The sequence below is a fragment of the Vipera ursinii genome (assembly GCF_947247035.1).
Source record: "Vipera ursinii genome assembly, chromosome: 14".
NCBI lineage: Eukaryota > Metazoa > Chordata > Lepidosauria > Squamata > Viperidae > Vipera > Vipera ursinii.
Window position 1 is genome coordinate 6,337,612 of NC_139527.1, and position 17,204 is coordinate 6,354,815.

Here is a 17,204-nt window from a genome sequence, read left to right on the forward strand (position 1 = left end):
TATCCTCCAGTGTAAGGACCCTTTATTATTATTATTATTATTCTTCCATGTCTGCTTATACTATAGATAACATTTTTCTTACAAGTCTGCGTGTGTTTGTTAGATAAGGATTTATCACAAATGCATGTGTTTGCTTATAACACCTGGTAGAAATGTTTTTGTCACCCGCGGTTTATGAAAGGATATCTTTGGAGTATGTTTCATGCTGTGTGGGTGTTTGGTGTTTTTTTTTAAAAAAAGATGCCAGAAATATAATGAAGGATATAATACCAGGCTATTGTGTGGTATGAATACTAGACAAGAAAGAAGTCAGAAAATGACAAACCGCTAAGTGAATATGCAGAATAGAAAATAATTCCAGTGAGGAGAGATGACTACTACGTGGTAAATACCAAATGAGTTTCAATTGAAGTGTTAGAATAATACAAACATTTTGCCTTTTTCAAAATATGAATTAATAGGGTCTTTAAAGGAAATCCTTGGGTTGGGTTGGGTTGTTTGTTTCTGTAACCCAGCTCAAATGCATCAGGATTGGCATTGACTGTGAATCTTGGATAAAGGAATGTGCGTAAAAGATGAGAGAGAGAGAGAAAAAAAAATGCATATATAGATAGAAAGCTTAACTCGCTGTTTTTGTTCCATAAAACCAGCCTGTGACTGAGAACATATTTGACGTTCCTTTATCTGTTCAGCTGGTGCAGAAATCCAAGGGCGGATTTTTTTAAGATCGAGGCTTCTCAAAAGCTCCGGGTTCCATTTATCTGCCGCAAAATATGTAAAACCCTCCCTGGCTTAAGACCCACAGCGTCTCCTCTCCTACACTTACCCGAGCATAAAGATCCAGCGGGAATAATGTTGTAAGAACTGTTTGCCAAGATTAGTTATGTAGCAGCTGGAGGGAGAGACCGCAGATGTCCTTAACAGACACCCCAATTACAAGGGGTCCTCAGTTTACAGCCACAATTGGGGGCCAGGATTTCTGTTGTTCAGCAAAGCACCTATTAAATCAGTCAGGCCTGATTTTGCAATCTTTTTGGCTGCAGTTTTTAAGTGAATCCGTGCAGTCCTTAAGCGAATCGTGCATATATATGGAGAGAGAGACAGAGACATAGAGACACAGAGAGAGAGAGAGAGAGACTAGATAGATAGATAGATAGATAGATAGATAGATAGATAGATAGATAGATGATAGATAGATAGATAGATAGATGATAGATAGATAGATAGATAGATAGATAGATAGATAGATAGATAGATGATAGATAGAGAGAGAGAGATAGGTAGGTAGGTAGATAGATAGATAGATAGATAGATAGATAGATAGATAGATAGATAGATAGATAGATAGATAGATAGATAGATAGATGATAGATAGTTGATAGATAGATAGATGGATCAGTGGTCTGGCTGAGGAATTCTGGGAGTTGAAGTCCACAAGTCATAAAAGGACCAAGTTTGAAGACTAGATAGATAGATAGATAGATAGATAGATAGATAGATAGATAGATAGATAGATAGATAGATAGATAGATAGATAGATGGATCAGTGGTCTGGCTGAGGAATTCTGGGAGTTGAAGTCCACAAGTCATAAAAGGGCCAGTTTTGAAGACCAGATAGATAGATAGATAGATAGATAGATAGATAGATAGATAGATAGATAGATAGATAGATAGATAGATGGATCAGTGGTCTGGCTGAGGAATTCTGGGAGTTGAAGTCCACAAGTCATAAAAGGACCAAGTTTGAAGACTAGATAGATAGATAGATAGATAGATAGATAGATAGATAGATAGATAGATGGATGGATGGATGGATCAGTGGTCTGGCTGAGGAATTCTGGGAGTTGAAGTCCACAAGTCATAAAAGGGCCAGTTTTGAAGACCAGATAGATAGATAGATAGATAGATAGATAGATAGATAGATAGATAGAGAGATGATAGATAGATAGATAGATAGATAGATAGATAGATAGATAGATAGATAGATGTATAACCATTATTGTCATTTTTTACTGTGGGCACAATGGCACCCATTAAAAATGAAATTTAGTTGCTTGCTCTCAAGTGTACATATACATAACACACATTTAAACATACTATATGCAACATATGTATAAACCTACACCCTTACATATGTAACATATAAATATTAATCACCGTCCACCTTGAATACATAACGGCAGTGATCCACTTAACAAATGTGGCAAGAAAGATCGTAACATGGGGCAAAACTCGCTTACCCCAAGTCTCACTTAGTAACATAAATTTTGGACTCAGTTGTGGTTGCAAATTGAGAACGACTTATAATTACGCCTCATCCAGTGCACGCCATGTTCCCTCCTCTGTAAACAGTCGGTATTTTTCATGCTGTAAATAAATGTCTCTCATTTAAATGTGTGCCTGCTTTGCAAAAACTTTCATAAATCCAATTTTGGCTATACAAATTGCTGCTGTTTGTAAATGTGGGTTTTATGTTTCGGAGCTATAATCTCGAAATCTTTTTTTTTTACGGGGCCGAATTATATCGCTGGAAATTGCTTCAGCGGTACGAATTCGTGAGTTCCCATCTACACACACACACACACACACACACACACACACGTGCACACACAAACGCCCCGCCAGAAGTTGCACACATCTTCGTGCAGTCGAGGTTGTACAGCTTGTTTGCGGGAGCTTGCATAAATTATTTAGAGGATCTGATTTTTGGTGAGGCCGCCTTCTAAATCAAATCAAATAAATAAATAAATACAGGTGCTTTTCTCTCAAACCCGAAGGCAGTCGCTGTCTAATTTGAATAAGTGGCCCAATTAACCCACAAAACAAAGTCAGGACGTGTTTGTGTGTTTCCTGGCACAACAAACCGTGATTCGCATATAATGCTAAGCCATTCTTTGTTAATCAGGCAATTTAGTGGCAGGGCACAGCTTCAATACATCCCCACACAGTAGTGATTTTGCTGGCATGGATGGAGTCTAGCTTATTGCTTTCCCCAATTAGGTCTGCTGTGATTTGGTAATGCTTCTTCCCTCCCCCCCTTCCCCCCCTATTTTTTTAGTAGAGAATTGAAATGGGAACAGAACTAGCTTTAATTTTAGATAGTAAATCTCTACAGGTAGTACAAGCGTTCCTTTAGTGACCATTCAGAGGTAACCACGGCACTGAAAAAAGCACTAATAAAGGAGAACATTTGTAGTTGGCTTGTTGTGTGACCTTTGACTGTTTCTCACACACACAACTGTCGCAGTCTCCCTGCAGTCACGTGGTCAAAATTCGGACGCTTGGCAACTGAACTCTTATTTCCGACGGCTGCACTGTCCCAGTTGCCGCACGATCCCCTTTTGCGACCTTCTGACGAGCAAAGTCAATGGGGGAAGCCAGATTCACTTAACAACCAGGTTACTCGTTTGACAGCCGCGGGGATTCATCTTAACGACTGCGGCAAGAGAGGCGGTAAAAGGGGGGGCAAAGCTTTCTCAGCCACTGTCTCTCTTAGCAACAGAAATTTGGGGCTCCAGTGTCGTAAGTCGAGGATCAGTTTTATTTTGGCACCCTAGCTTTTTTACTCCGCGCATCTTTATACCTTAAAGTGGTTTATCCACAGGCACAAATGTTTGCTTGGGCTTATCTGGGTTTGTTTCTGCGCCTTGCTAAAGCCTCCACCCAAGTCCACTGAAAATGCGTAAAGCAACGGCAGCTGAATAAGAAGGAAATAAATAAGCCCTAGGGATGCGGTGGCTCAGTGGGTTGGGACGCTGAGCTTGTCGATCGGAAGGTCGGCAGTTTGGCGGGTCGAATCCCGAGCGCCGCATAACAGAGTGAGTGCCTGTTACTCGTCCCAGCTTCTGCCAACCTAGCAGTTCGAAAGCACGTAAAAATGCAAGTAGAAAAATAGGGACCACTACGGTGGGAAGGTAACAGCGTTCCGTGCGCCTTTGGTGTCTAGTCATGCCGGCCACGTGACCATGGAGACGTCCTCGGACAAGCGCTGGCTCTTCGGCTTTGAAACGGAGATGAGCACCGGCCCCTCGAGTCGGAAACGACTAGCACGCATGTGCGGGGGGAACCTTTACCTTTACCTTAAATAAGCCCTGGACTTGCCAGGGTTTGTTTAGCAAGCCCTAAGTAAACAATGCTTTTATACGAGGTGAACACCATCCTGACTGAAAGCACAAGATTTTGAACCCAGAGTCCTCTTTTTAGACATGAGATTGCCTTGCTGTCATAAGCCAGCTCCCGGAAACCATCGTTGATTCAAACCAGGAAAAGGGAGCGAATCAGCAACATGCCAGACAAATGCTTGGCAAACATTCAGCCTGGTTCTTCAGACCAAGGTGGCATCGTGGTGGTTTGCCCATCTTTTTGTCCTCCTCGGTGAGCCTTTGTGTTCTTGCTGATGCACGTAGGTCCTTTCCGAACTGCCCATCCTTCAGCGGATATATTTCGACAAGAGTACAAATAAAAATAAACCAGATATGATTAGGTGCCTCCTGGGAGCGCCCCTGAAGGATGCTGTGTGTTTACGGCACAGAGCTGGAAAGGGATCAAAAAATGTGTGTGGGCCCAACTTGAAGACGAGCAAGCTGGTTGCCGACAGCCGTGGTGTGTTGGCATAAATTAACTCGGCTGTGTGGGTGTCGCCGAAATTTCCGCAGGGATTTTTTTTATATATATTTCCCGGCAAAGCTGTAATTTCACGATAGAACACACACGAGGTCACAGATTCAACCTCTTGAATCTCCAAAATAAGACTAAGAGGAATCTGTTTAATTGGCTTCTTTCCCCCTCCCCCCCCTGCCACCCTCTCTGGCAGCATATCTGGGGTGAAAAAAAAATCAAACGTAGGGCAGATCTTGAATCCAGGATCTGGGTGTTGGCCAAAGAAGCGGGAATCCGAGTTAAAATTGTAATCGCGAGTCGAGAACTAGCTGTGGCCAGCCTGAGCTCATCTTCTGCGTGTTTTATTCAGTTTTTATAGCTGCCCGCCCCAACCAAGCGACTCTTGAGCAGCTTGCCAATTCTAAAATTGTAAAACGATTAAAAGAATTTAGCGTTAAAACAATTTTTTTTAAAAAAATAAATCCACAAAATAAGACATGTTGAATCCAGGTGCGCCGCATTGTAGCTCAGGATCCTAGGCAAGCTCAGCGGCTCGTAGACTTTTGGGGTAATATAACAAAAGGTTGTTGAAATATAAATAGTGAGGAGGAGGGGGGAGAAACATTTGTTGGAATATATTCAGAATTATCTGACATGCTCCTTATCTAATTTTATCTGGAAACTCTTTGAGGCCGGGATATTCTGCCCCCTTTCTTTCCTTCCTTCCTTCCTTCCTTCCTTCCTTCCTTCCTTCCTTCCTTCCTTCCTTCCTTCCTTCCTTCCTCTTTCTTTCTTTCTTTCTTTCTTTCTTTCTTTCTTTCTTTCTTTCTTTCTTTCTCCCTTCCCTTCCCTTCCCTTCCCTTCCCATTTCTTTCTTTCTTTCTTTCTTTCTTTCTTTCTTTCTTTCTTTCTTTCTTTCTTTCTTTCTTTCTTTCTCTCTCTCTCTCTCTCTCTCTTTCTCTTTCTTTCTTTCTTTCTTTCTTTCCCTTTCCCTTTCCCTTTTTCTTTTTCTTTTTCTTTTTCTTTTTCTTTTTCTTTTTCTTTTTCTTTTTCTTTTTCTTTTTCTTTTTCTTTTTCTTTTTCTTTTTCTTTCCCTCCCTAATCATTTCATGCATTAAATAAACCAACCCAGAGTGGTGAACGAGTATTACACCTTATTCAGCAAACCACAGTTAAACTGTTGCTTAGGATGATGTGTACCATCGGCTTCTTCTTCTTTTCTTGTTGTTTTATCTTATGCAGCTGAAGTAAACAGCAACCCCCACAAAAACCTGTCCTTTTTCAGCGCAATCACGGATTTTCTGTTCTTTTCCTACAGGCTTATCCTAGCGGCTAACAGAGATGAATATTACCACAGACCATCCAAATGTGCCGATTTTTGGGACAGTAGCAGTGAGATTCTCAGTGGTACGTACCGGGCTCTTTGACCAGCCACTTAATGGCCCTTCTGATTTATAACAGAGTCAAAAAAAAAAGTTACTTATAAGCTGTCCTCGAAGTTATGACGGCTGTGCTATCTCAGCAGTCGCATGGATGCATTTCGGGTGCTTGGCGACTGGCTACTTGCAGCGTGTCATGGTCATGTGATCACGTTTGGGGAATTTTTTTTATTTATTTTTTGCTGTTCTGGAGTTTTCCAGGAAAAAAAAAGTTTTTTAAAAAATGCCCTTTTTGGTGAACTAGATTCGGACGTATGGCCACATGATTCACTTAACAACCACGGTGACTTGCTTAACTGATTGTCTCCTAGTGATTGGCCCAAAGTCACCCAACTGACTTTTGTACCTAAGGTGGACTAGAATTCCCCTGTGTCTCCTTGGCCCAAAGGCACCCAGGCAGCTTTCATGCTTAAGGCAGGACTAGAATTCCCAGTCTCCTGCTTTCTGGCCTGGTGCCTTAACACTGGCTTTCCCTGAAACATTATTCCTTAGGTTTTATCTACACAGCTTACATAGCAGCACCTTAGTTTGGCCGTTCAATTCCCATGATTTTACAGTTCTGGTTAAAGGCAAAAGATGTAGATTTTTCTCTGCACTAATCCAATTTATTTTTCAAGCACACAGCTTCAGCGGACCCTGGGCTGCCCCTTTTTAGAAGCATTCCTGTGAATTTGGCCTTAGTCCAAAATCATGTAGACTCCGGCTGCTCTAGCTTTCTTGAGCCATTAGCTTCTTGTGAGAAATGTTGAAAGAGTTCCTTAGTCTGTTGTCTCTCTCTCTCTCTCTCTCGCTCTCTCGCTCTCTTTATCTCTATCTACCTCTCTCTATCTTTATCTACCTCTCTCTCTCTCTCTTTATCTCTCTCTCTCTCTACTTATCTCTCTCTCTCTACTTATATCTATCTCTTTTTACCTACCTCTATCTCTCTTTATCTCTACCTACCTCTCTCTCTTTATCTCTACCTATCTACCTCTCTCTATCTTTATTTCTATCTTTATGTCTATCTACCTCTCTCTATCTCTCTTTATCTCTACCTATCTCTCTTTCTTTATCTCTACCTACCTCTCTCTCTCTCCCTACCCCTCTCTCTCTCTTTATCTCTATCTACCTCTCTCTATCTCTGTTTACTTCTCTCTTTCTTTATCTACCTATATCTCTCTCTCTTTACCTACCTCTATCTCTCTTTATCTCTACCTATCTACATCTCTCTTTATCTCTACCTATCTACCTCTCTCTATCTTTATCTCTCTCTACCTATCTACCTCTCTCTATCTCTCTTTATCTCTACCAATCTCTCTCTCTTTATCTCTACCTACCCCTCTCTATCTCTCTTTATCTCTACCTATATCTATCTCTCTTTACCTACCTCTCTCTCTGTTTATCTCTACCTATCTACCTCTATCTCTTTAGCTCTCTCTCTCTCTCTCTCTTTCCTGCCTAGCCATCCTAAAGTACATGTTTCAGTATGCACATAAATAAAAATGAGATTTGAACACTCAAACCATGGGGATTTTTTTTATTTTTTTTTAAAAAACCCCTCTGTGAAGATTCTTCTCTTCTGCCTAACGTTGCTGTCATTGGCAGGCGGAGGATATATTATTCTCTCACTCTGTCTGCCCCAAAGTTCTTTTTTCTTTTCCTCTCTGAAAGTCTGGTTTTCGTTCTGAATTCTTGACAAATACGCTGTGCACATCCCTTGCTCTCCCTTTTTTATACAGGGGGATGCTTAGCAGGGTGTGGAGAGGGGGCACCTGCTGAAATCTGAATTTTAAAAGCTTTCTGGTCCCTTTTGATGTATTTATCCTCTCCCTGAGCTCGTGTGTGTGTGTGTGTGTGTGTGTGTGTGTGTGTGTGTGTCTCCGCCCTTGGATTTATAAGACATAAGCCTTGAACTGTCAATCTTCTCAAGAAGGTTGGTAGTTTATCTTCTGCTTCTCGTGTAGCCCGGCTAAATCCTTTCTTCTTTCATCTCCCATGAAACTGGACCCCATTCTTCATTTTTCCAGAAAGCGACTTGTGAAAACTGTCTTACATCACCTTTGCCTTAATGCAGGCTTGGATATGGAAGAAGGGAAGGAAGGTGGGTCCTGGCTTGGCATCAGCAGGAAAGGCAAGATGGCCGCCCTGACCAATTACATGCAGCCTCAGATAAACAAGCATGCGAAAGGAAGAGGCAAGTATGTAGCTGCAAATGAGAAGTGATGGGATATCATCTGCTTAGTTGTACCTACCTTACTCTGTACACCGCCCCGAGTCCCTCGGGAGAAGGGCGGTTTATAAAAACAAATAAATAAATAAAATAAATAAAAACGGTTATTCTCTGTAATTGTAACACAGGCTGTGTTATATAGTTAGAACTGTAATTGCAGTCTAGTATTAAAAAGGGAGCCCTGGTGGTTAGAATGCAGTATTGCAGGCCAACTCCGCTGCCAGCAGCTGGGCAGTTTGATCCTGACCGGCTCAAGGTTGACTCGGCCTTCCATCCTTCTGAGGTCGGTAAAATGAGGACCCAGATTGTTGGGCACCACAGGCTGTAATCTGCTTAGAGAGGGCCAGAAATCACTATGGGGCAGTATGTATGCCTAAGTGCTATTGCTATTGCCTGCCCATCCATGATGCACAGTGGTTAGAATGAAGTATTGCAGTCTGACTCTGCCCACCGCCTGAAGTTCGATCCTGATCGGCTCAAGGTTGATTCAGCCTTCCATCCTTCCAAGGTCAGTAAAATGAGGACCCCCGATTGTTGTGGGCAAAAGGCTGACTCTGTAAACCACTTAGAGATGGCTGTAGAGCACAGTGAAGCAGTGCATAAATCTTAAGTGCTGCTGCTATTCAGGTAGCCCTCAACTTACAACGGTCCGCTTAGTGACTGTTCAAAGTTACAACAGCACTGAAAAAAGTGACCTATGACTGCTTTTCACAATTATTATTATTATTATTATTATTATTATTATTATTATTATTATTATTATTATTATTATTTATTAAATTTATATACCGCCCTTCTCCCGGAGGACTCAGGGCGGTGAACAGGGCATATAAATAGAAATACAAAAGTTAAAAAAGGATTAAATTATTGCCCAATTAAAACAATCAAAATATAAAAACATTAAAACCCTAACATTCCCCCATCAGGCCAGGCCAGCTTGTTCGAATAGATGGGTCTTTAACCCGCGCCGGAAGGAGCGAAGATCCGGTGCCGTCCGGAGCTCAACCGGCAGTTGGTTCCATAAATCCGGGGCGCCCACAGAGAAGGCCCTCTCCCTGGGGACCACCAGCCGGCATTCTCTGACCGGAGGCACCCTGAGGAGGCCCTCTCTGTGGGAACGCACAGGGCGGAGGGAAGTCGACGCCGGCAGCAGGTGGTCCCCGAGGTATTCCGGACCCATGCCATGTAAGGACTTAAAAACCATCACCAAGACCTTGAACCTCACCCGGACCTTTGCAGCATCCCCAAGATCACGCGATCAAAATTCAGACGCTTGGCAACTGGCATGTACTTAACGACGGTTGCAGCGTCCCGGGGTCACATGATCCTCTTTTGCGCCCTTCCAACAAGCAAAGTCAGAAATGGGGAAGCCAGACTGACTTAACCCTGTGACTCACTGAACAGCTGCAGCGATTCACTTAACAGCTGCGGCCAGAAAGATCGTAAACTGGGGCAAAATTCACTTAACAAACCATTACGTTTCCACTTTCATAGAGCACCGGAAGAAGTGAGCCATTGGCAGAGATTAATTTAGCCCTGAACCTTTCGATTTCCTTAGGGCAAAACTGGCCCTCTCTTTGTGAATTGCTGGCTCTCCTGTCCCCAATAAAGGTATTTTGCAAACAGGAAGCTGAATGACGTAAAAGCAGGCCAATGTTAATACTTTCATTTAAACAGGCAGTGCGACATTCTGCTAAAATAAACACAAACCCATGGCTTAAAAAAAAACAAAAGCCTTTTTTTTTTCTCACCAAGCTCACTGGTCAGCAAAGTGTGCGGCACTGCCAGCAAATATTTATCATGTTACTGGGATACTGTATTTATTAAACAAATGGCCCTCTTAATTGATAGGCTGGGTTTTTATTGCTCCGCTGGTCAATGAGGGTGATAATTCTTGTGCTCTAATCAGCCGAGTTTTTGCCAGAACACGTGGAGTTGACCTCAGAGTCGTCTTCTCCTCCGCCTGCCTGAAAGCATGAAGAAAAAACACACACAAAAAAGAGATGATTCACGAGGCTTCAACAGCTGAAGCTTCTCTCTCTTCCCAAATTATGACCTCGGTTTGGACAAGGAAAGATCCCCAGCTTCGTATGGGGCAGGACAAGTGTGGAAAGAAGGGACTGAGCACCTTCTTTGCATCTAAAAAGGTAAAGGTTTCCCCGCACATGCGTGCTAGTCGTTTCCAACTCTAGGGGCCGGTGTTCATCTCTGTTTCCAAGCCGAAGAGCCAGCGCTTGTCCGAGGACGTCTCCGTGGTCATGTGGCCGGCATGACTAGACGCCAAAGGCGCACGGAACGCTGTTACCTTCCCACCGGAGTGGTCCCTATTTTTCTACTTGCATTTTTACGGGCTTTTGAACTGCTAGGTTCGAAAGCACAGAATTGATGAATCTGACATGGCCTTCTTTTATACTTTGCCACAGCCAGTAACAATAGCAATAGCAGTTAGACTTATATGCCGCTTCACCCTGCTTTACAGCTCTCTCTAAGCGGCGCTGGTTAGGACGCTGAGCTTGTCTATCAGAAGGTCGGCAGTTTGGCGGGTCAAATCCCGAGAGTGAGCGCCTGTTACTCGTCCCAGCTTCTGCCAACCTAGCAGTTCGAAAGCACGTAAAAATGCAAGTAGAAAAATAGGGACCACTCCGGTGGGAAGGTAACAGCGTTCCGTGCGCCTTTGGCGTCTAGTCATGCCGGCCACATGACCATGGAGAGGTCTTCGGACAAGCGCTGGCTCTTCGGCTTTGAAACGGAGATGAGCACCAGCCCTTAGAGTCGGAAACGACTAGCGCGCGTGTGCGGGGGAACCTTTATCTTTTTTATTTGCCTTTTATCTTTTATCTTTTAACCTTTTATCTTTTAACCTTTTATCTTTTTTACCTTTATCTTTTTTATTTGCTCCCAACAATCTGGGTCCTCGTTTTACCGACCTCGGGATGTAAGGCTGAGTCAACCTTGAGCCGCTGAGAATCGAACGGCCAAACGGCAGGCAGCCGGCAGAAGTAGCCTGCGTTCTAACCGCTGCACCACCAGGGCTCATAAGATCATTCTCCTTCCCCATAAAGTTACATGAACAGAATTTTGCAAGTTTGAAAATGCAAATCTCCCACTGCTTCTTTTTTACAGCCTGATCAGGGTCCTTCGTAAGCTTTTCTCTGGCCGTTGAGCAGTTGCGGGCTCCTCCAACTTTTATCTGACAGTTCTGCAGGCAGCGCCTCTTCCCCCGTAGTCCTTCAAGATCGTGTCTACACATATAGAATGGAATAGAGCTGGAAGGGACCTTGGAGGTCTTCTAGTCCAGCCCCCTGCTGAAGCAGGAGAACCTGTATCATTACACTCTGGCAGCTTATTCAATTCTGACATACTACGAAGCTTACCTGATGTGACGAAATGTCTGGCCTCCTTCTGGGAAGTGATGCTCCCTAGTTACAAACCCCTTGTTGTGTTCCTCTCTTTGCAGGTGCCCTGGTGACCAATTTCTTGGCGTCGGAAATGGACAGCTACTCTTACCTGAAGAAAGTGGCCTTGGAAGGACACCTTTACAATGGCTTTAATCTGATCGCAGCAGACCTAAGGTAAGTCTGTAGCAAGCCTTCTCCGTTCAGCAGCGAAACTCAGAAACTGACTCTGCAGGTGTTGTGGGTATGTTGCTTCGGAGCAAAAGGTCCGTGCTACCTGGAATTTCCTCCCCCCCCCTCTCTTAAGAAGAGTGTTTGAATTTAGATATGGAAACTCACAACTTTGCATGGGAGTTTGGCTTGGATTTCGATTGACCGCGTCTTTTCTGAATCAAGGCCATTTTTTTCCCCCTAGTAGGAAACAGCTAGGTCAGGGGTCTTTCAACTTGGCCCTTTTATGACTTGTGGACTTTAACTGCCAGAATTCCTCAGCCAGGCTGCCTGAGGAATTCTGGGAGTTGAAGTCCACAAGTCATAAAAGGGCCAAGTTTGAAGACCCTATAGATAGATAGATAGATAGATAGATAGATAGATAGATAGATAGATAGATAGACAGACAGACAGACAGACAGACAGACAGACAGACAGACCCCTGAGCTAGGTGCTTAAGCACAGGTTATCGACCTCAGGATTTCCCCCCCCCCCCAATGGTGTAGTTCAGCTCTGCTTTTTGCCTTCCTGTTGCTTTTCTCAACCCGCTTCCATCCACCGTACCGGCCATCTGGCAGCTTTTCAAACTGAGCACCGCATAAATCTAATTTGCAGCATATTGAAGAGCAGATTGGTCATTTAAATGCCTTGTCCATTCTCCGTGATTACCTTTCCCAAGGTGCCAAGCGAGAGGGCGCATTCTTGATGCCAGAATTCTTAAGGCTTATCTTGTATGGTAGCCTTTTCCTAACTCTACAGTTCAGCGTTTCATAACCTTGGCAACTTTAAGCTGTGTGGACTTCAATTCCCAGAATTCCCCGGCCAGCATGGCTAGCCGGGAAATTCTGGAAGTTGAAGTCCACACAGCTCACAGTTGCCAAGGTTGAGAAACACTAGTATACAGCTGGTCCTCTGCTTACAGCTACAGTTAAAGCCCCAACATTTCCATCGTTAAGCAAGGCAGTAGTTAAAGTGAGCTGTGACACGTTTTACGACCTTTTGCCATGGTTGTTAAGCAAATCACTGCAGCTGTTACATGAATCGTGGGGTCTGGCTTCCTTGTTTGGCTAGGAAGGTCGCCAGTGGTGATCACGTGACCCCAGGACACCGCAACCGTCATTAATATGTGCCGGTTGCCAAGCACCCCAAATTTAGATATATTCACCATCTTGAGTTACTTATGGATTAGTAAGTAATAAAAACTCCTAATTAAGGAGTTTTGGAGTTTTCATCCTGCTTTCGTGAGACGGCAGCATTTGGGAGGGGATGTGGCTGCCCCCTTCCCCCCCCAAGCCATCAGCAAGACACTCTCCTGCACACTGCCCCACCCGCCAGAGACCCCCTGGGTATCCCCCAACCCTAACTGACCCCCACAGGAATCCCTCCCCAGGAGCAACTTCGAGCTGGCCACACCCACCTTGGCCACGTGTACCAAGTCTGCCGCGACCGCCCAATGGGCCGCACCCACCCAGCAGGCCACACCCACCTGGCGATACATAAGTGGGTTTTGGGTTGCAGTTTGGCCACTCAGTCTCTAAAAGATTCGCCACCACTGGTAAGGGTCCCTTACAACATCATCATCATCATCATCATCATCATCATCATTATTATTATTATTAGCAGTAGAAGTAGTATTCATTAAATATGAACCTCAGTCAACTGAACATTCAAGTTGACTGGCACTGATGGTTGACACGGGTTGCTGCCAGCATCCTAGGTATCCGTGGTGGCGAACCTATGGCACGGGTGCCAGAGGTGGCACGCAAAGCCCTCTCTGTGGGCACGCGTGCCGTCGCCCCAGTCCTAGGCCTTCAGCTGGGTTTTATGAAACCTTTTTGCTTTAGGCCTCCGGCGCCATGTGCAAAAAAAAAAAAAAGGTTCAATCAATTTCAACTTGCAGGAAGAAAAAGATCTCGCAAGGTTGGAATTGATTGATTGAACTTTTTAGTCCCACCCAGTCTGCCGTTACCACGCCCACCCAATGGGCCACGCCCACCCGGTACCCGATGATACATAAGTGGGTTTTGGGTTGCAGTTTGGGCACTCGGTCTCCAAAAGGTTCGCCATCACTGCTAGGTATCCACCAGGTATATCTCCTTAAAATGTAAGATGTTCCGTGTAGCACCGTTTTTTGTAGCATTGCTGGAGTTATTGCAGGAAGCTGCAGTTTCTTGGTGTGTTTTGCAAGATTTTTGGACATAGTTCCCAGTGCCCCAATGACAATGGGTATCACTGTTACACGTTTCATCCAAAATATCGCGACCTGGCCATTACTACTACTACTACTATTACTATTAGTATTATTATTAAAGATGGGATAAAAATTAAACTGTGGTATCACAGTGCCAGAGGCAACCCTGGTGCTACGGATTATGAGCCAAGTCTTCGGATAAACCTGGAGCAGTTTAAACTCTGCAAATCCCACGCCACCATCAAATTCTTGAAAGAAATGTCTCTCCCCGCTGGGACCGATAACATCCTATCGTTATCTGACTCCCTTAGTCGAAAGCGATGTTCCAAAAAGAAGGGGGGTGGGGGAAGAAAGAAGGTTACTCTTCCTTGACTGCGAATCTCAGCTCCGTGGTACATATTTTGACAAGGACAGAGAAAATATCCTTGGCAGTAATTGCTTCGGAGATCCGTTTTTGACAGCTTGATCAAGCCGCTTGGGGAGGGGAAAAAAATAAAATAAAAACGGATGAGCAGCGCTTTGGAAGGGGGGGGGAAATGAACAGCCGAACTCGGAGCCAAAAAGGACAACGTTCAGTTTTCAAAATATGCCAAGATCCTCGTGTTAAGCTTGTCTTTCCCACAAAAGGAGGATTAGGGTTCTGCCCCTCGGTTGTGCAAGAATAAATGTAGTTTGGGCTTCCTATCTCCTCCCACCACGAAGGGGAGACGATGCCGAATCGACGGTAATCGTGAGTGTGTCTTATTTCTTTATTTTTATCCCATTTATATCCCGCCCTTCTCCGAAGACTCAGGGCGGCTTACAATCTAAAGCACAAATCAATGTGCTTAGCAATAGCCTTCATTCTATGTATATGCCTGCTTATTAGGGCTTTTCCCACCCCAGCGGCATTTTTACAAAGTCAGCTTATTGCCCCCAACAATCTGGGTTCTCATTTTACCTACCTTGGAAGGATGGGAGGCTGAGTCAACCTTGAGCCTGGTGGGACTCGAACCTGCACTCATTGCAGGCAGCTGGTGTTACTTAAGGAGGCATTAGCCCACTGCTCCACCAAGGCCCAAGGTCTTGAGAGAGAAACCCGATTTTTATCAAGGCCACACCCCTTGGAAGTAAAAGCGGCGGGTGGCAGATTTTATGTTTTTAAATGCCTCCACCATGTCCAGTAGACTATGAAGAGTTCACCTAAAGGCAGCCTGCGAGGAGAGAGAGGTGGGTCGGTCTGACGCTTCCTTTCAAAACATTTCCCAACATCTTCCGCTGGAGCAGCGATCCGCAAATCCCAGTGGGATCTTAACGACAGGTCGGCTGCGGTCTGGTTTGCTAATGCGCCCTTGGATTCTGTGCCACGAAGAGAGAAGCTCTTCTGTCTGGAAGAGAGGATGGGAAGGAAGAAAAAAAAGGGGGGGAGAGGAAGGGCAAAAGAGGAGGGGGCCTCCGTGAGAAGAACGAAGCTTTTTTTAAAAAAAAATAATATTTTATTAATTTCCCAATTTTACATTTGAGTATTTTAAAAAGCCACGCGGTGACTGGGCTAATCAACAGTTCAACAACAAACTCTTCAGTGCAAATCTCAGGTTACAACATCAGCTGTTTCTTCTCTTTTTCCCTTAACATTTACTGTCTCGCATTCAAGCTAAAAGGTAAAGGTTCCCCCGCACACGCGTGCTAGTCGTTTCCAACTCTAGGGGCCGGTGCTCATCTCCGTTTCAAAGCCGAAGAGCCAGCGCTTGTCCGAGGACGTCTCCGTGGTCATGTGGCCGGCATGACTAGACGCCAAAGGCGCACGGAACGCTGTTACCTTCCCACCGGAGTGGTCCCTATTTTTCTACTTGCATTTTTACGTGCTTTCGAACTGCTAGGTGGGCAGAAGCTGGGACGAGTAACAGGCGCTCACTCTGCTACGCGGCACTCGGGATTCGACCCGCCAAACTGCCGACCTTCTGATCGACAAGCTCAGCGTCCTAATAGTTCTAATTATATCAGCTCAGTTAAAAGCATCATTATTACATTTCACCAGTAAATTTTTGGCTTATACATACCTTAATTACAGTCAGTCTTCATAAACCATCCCTATCCCGTTATTAATTTTTTACCCAGTTTTTAGTTAGTTTCTCATCAATATTCCAATTTAACCTTTGATACTTATAACTTTCAGACTTTGGGTAACCAAGATTTCCCCTCGTCTCACGTCGTAACAAAATGTAACATCCAGAATGCACATTTTAGAAAGGGAAGAAGCTTTGAATAGCATAGGTTTTTCTTTCTTTCTTTTTTTAAAAAATTATTCATTAAATGTTTATGCCGTCCATGTCCCCTGTAAGGTGACCCCGGGAGGCTTACAAATGTAAGTAAAAAAAAATACAGGTGGTCCTCAATGTACGACCTCCACTTAGCCCAACGTTTCTGCCGCTAAGCGAGTCAGACACTTCTATAACAGAGCATTTCCTTCCCTCAAGCGCTTTCCAGGTGGTCCTCAACGACCACAATCGAGCCTGTGGTTAAGTGAGACATTTGTAAAGTGAATTTTGCCCCATTTTAGGACCTTGCTTGCCACAGTTGTTAAAGGAATCGCGGCAGTTGATTAGTTAGTAAGCCAGTTGTTAAGCAAATCAGTCTTTTCCCCTTGACTTTAATAATAATGATGATGATGATGATGATGATGATGATGATGATGATAGGCAGCAACCCGTGTCAACCATCAGCGCCAGTCAGTTTGAATGTTCAGTTGACTGAGGTTCATGTTTAATGAATATAATAATAATAATAATAATAATAATAATAATAATAATAATAATAATAATAAATATAATATTAAATAATAATAATAATAATAATAAATATAATATTAAATAATAATAATAATAATAATAATAATAATTAATAAATAATAATAATAATAATAATAATAATAATAATAATAATAATAATAATAATCTGCAACGATATCTGTAATACCATCAAACATCCACATCTACCTATCCCAGGTCCTAGGTAAGGAGTCGATAGGTAGACAAAAATGCCAAATCCAGTCTGAACATCTGGCTGACTGTACGATTAATATAATAATGATGATGATGATGTCAGAGCATGCACAGCCTTATTGTGCTGAGGTAACCCAGGAGTAAATACAGTAAACACTGGCTTGTATTCAGTGGTAGTTG

The 17,204-nt window shown here is 43.7% G+C and overlaps 1 protein-coding gene across 4 annotated transcripts in view; it reads left to right on the top strand.

Moving 5' to 3' along the window:
- The window catches only part of TANGO2 (transport and golgi organization 2 homolog), a 45,165-nt gene that overhangs the window by 12,533 nt on the left and 15,428 nt on the right, over positions 1-17,204 (top strand). For 3 of the 4 annotated variants that reach the window (XM_083373304.1, XM_083373307.1, XM_083373305.1), the window contains 3 exons: positions 5,918-6,006; positions 8,092-8,211; positions 11,705-11,819. In XM_083373304.1, the coding sequence (XP_083229430.1) occupies positions 5,918-6,006; positions 8,092-8,211; positions 11,705-11,819 (324 nt within the window). Of the gene's footprint in view, positions 1-5,917; positions 6,007-8,044; positions 8,212-11,704; positions 11,820-17,204 lie in introns of all 4 variants that reach the window. The other variant, XM_083373306.1, reaches the window with a different exon arrangement.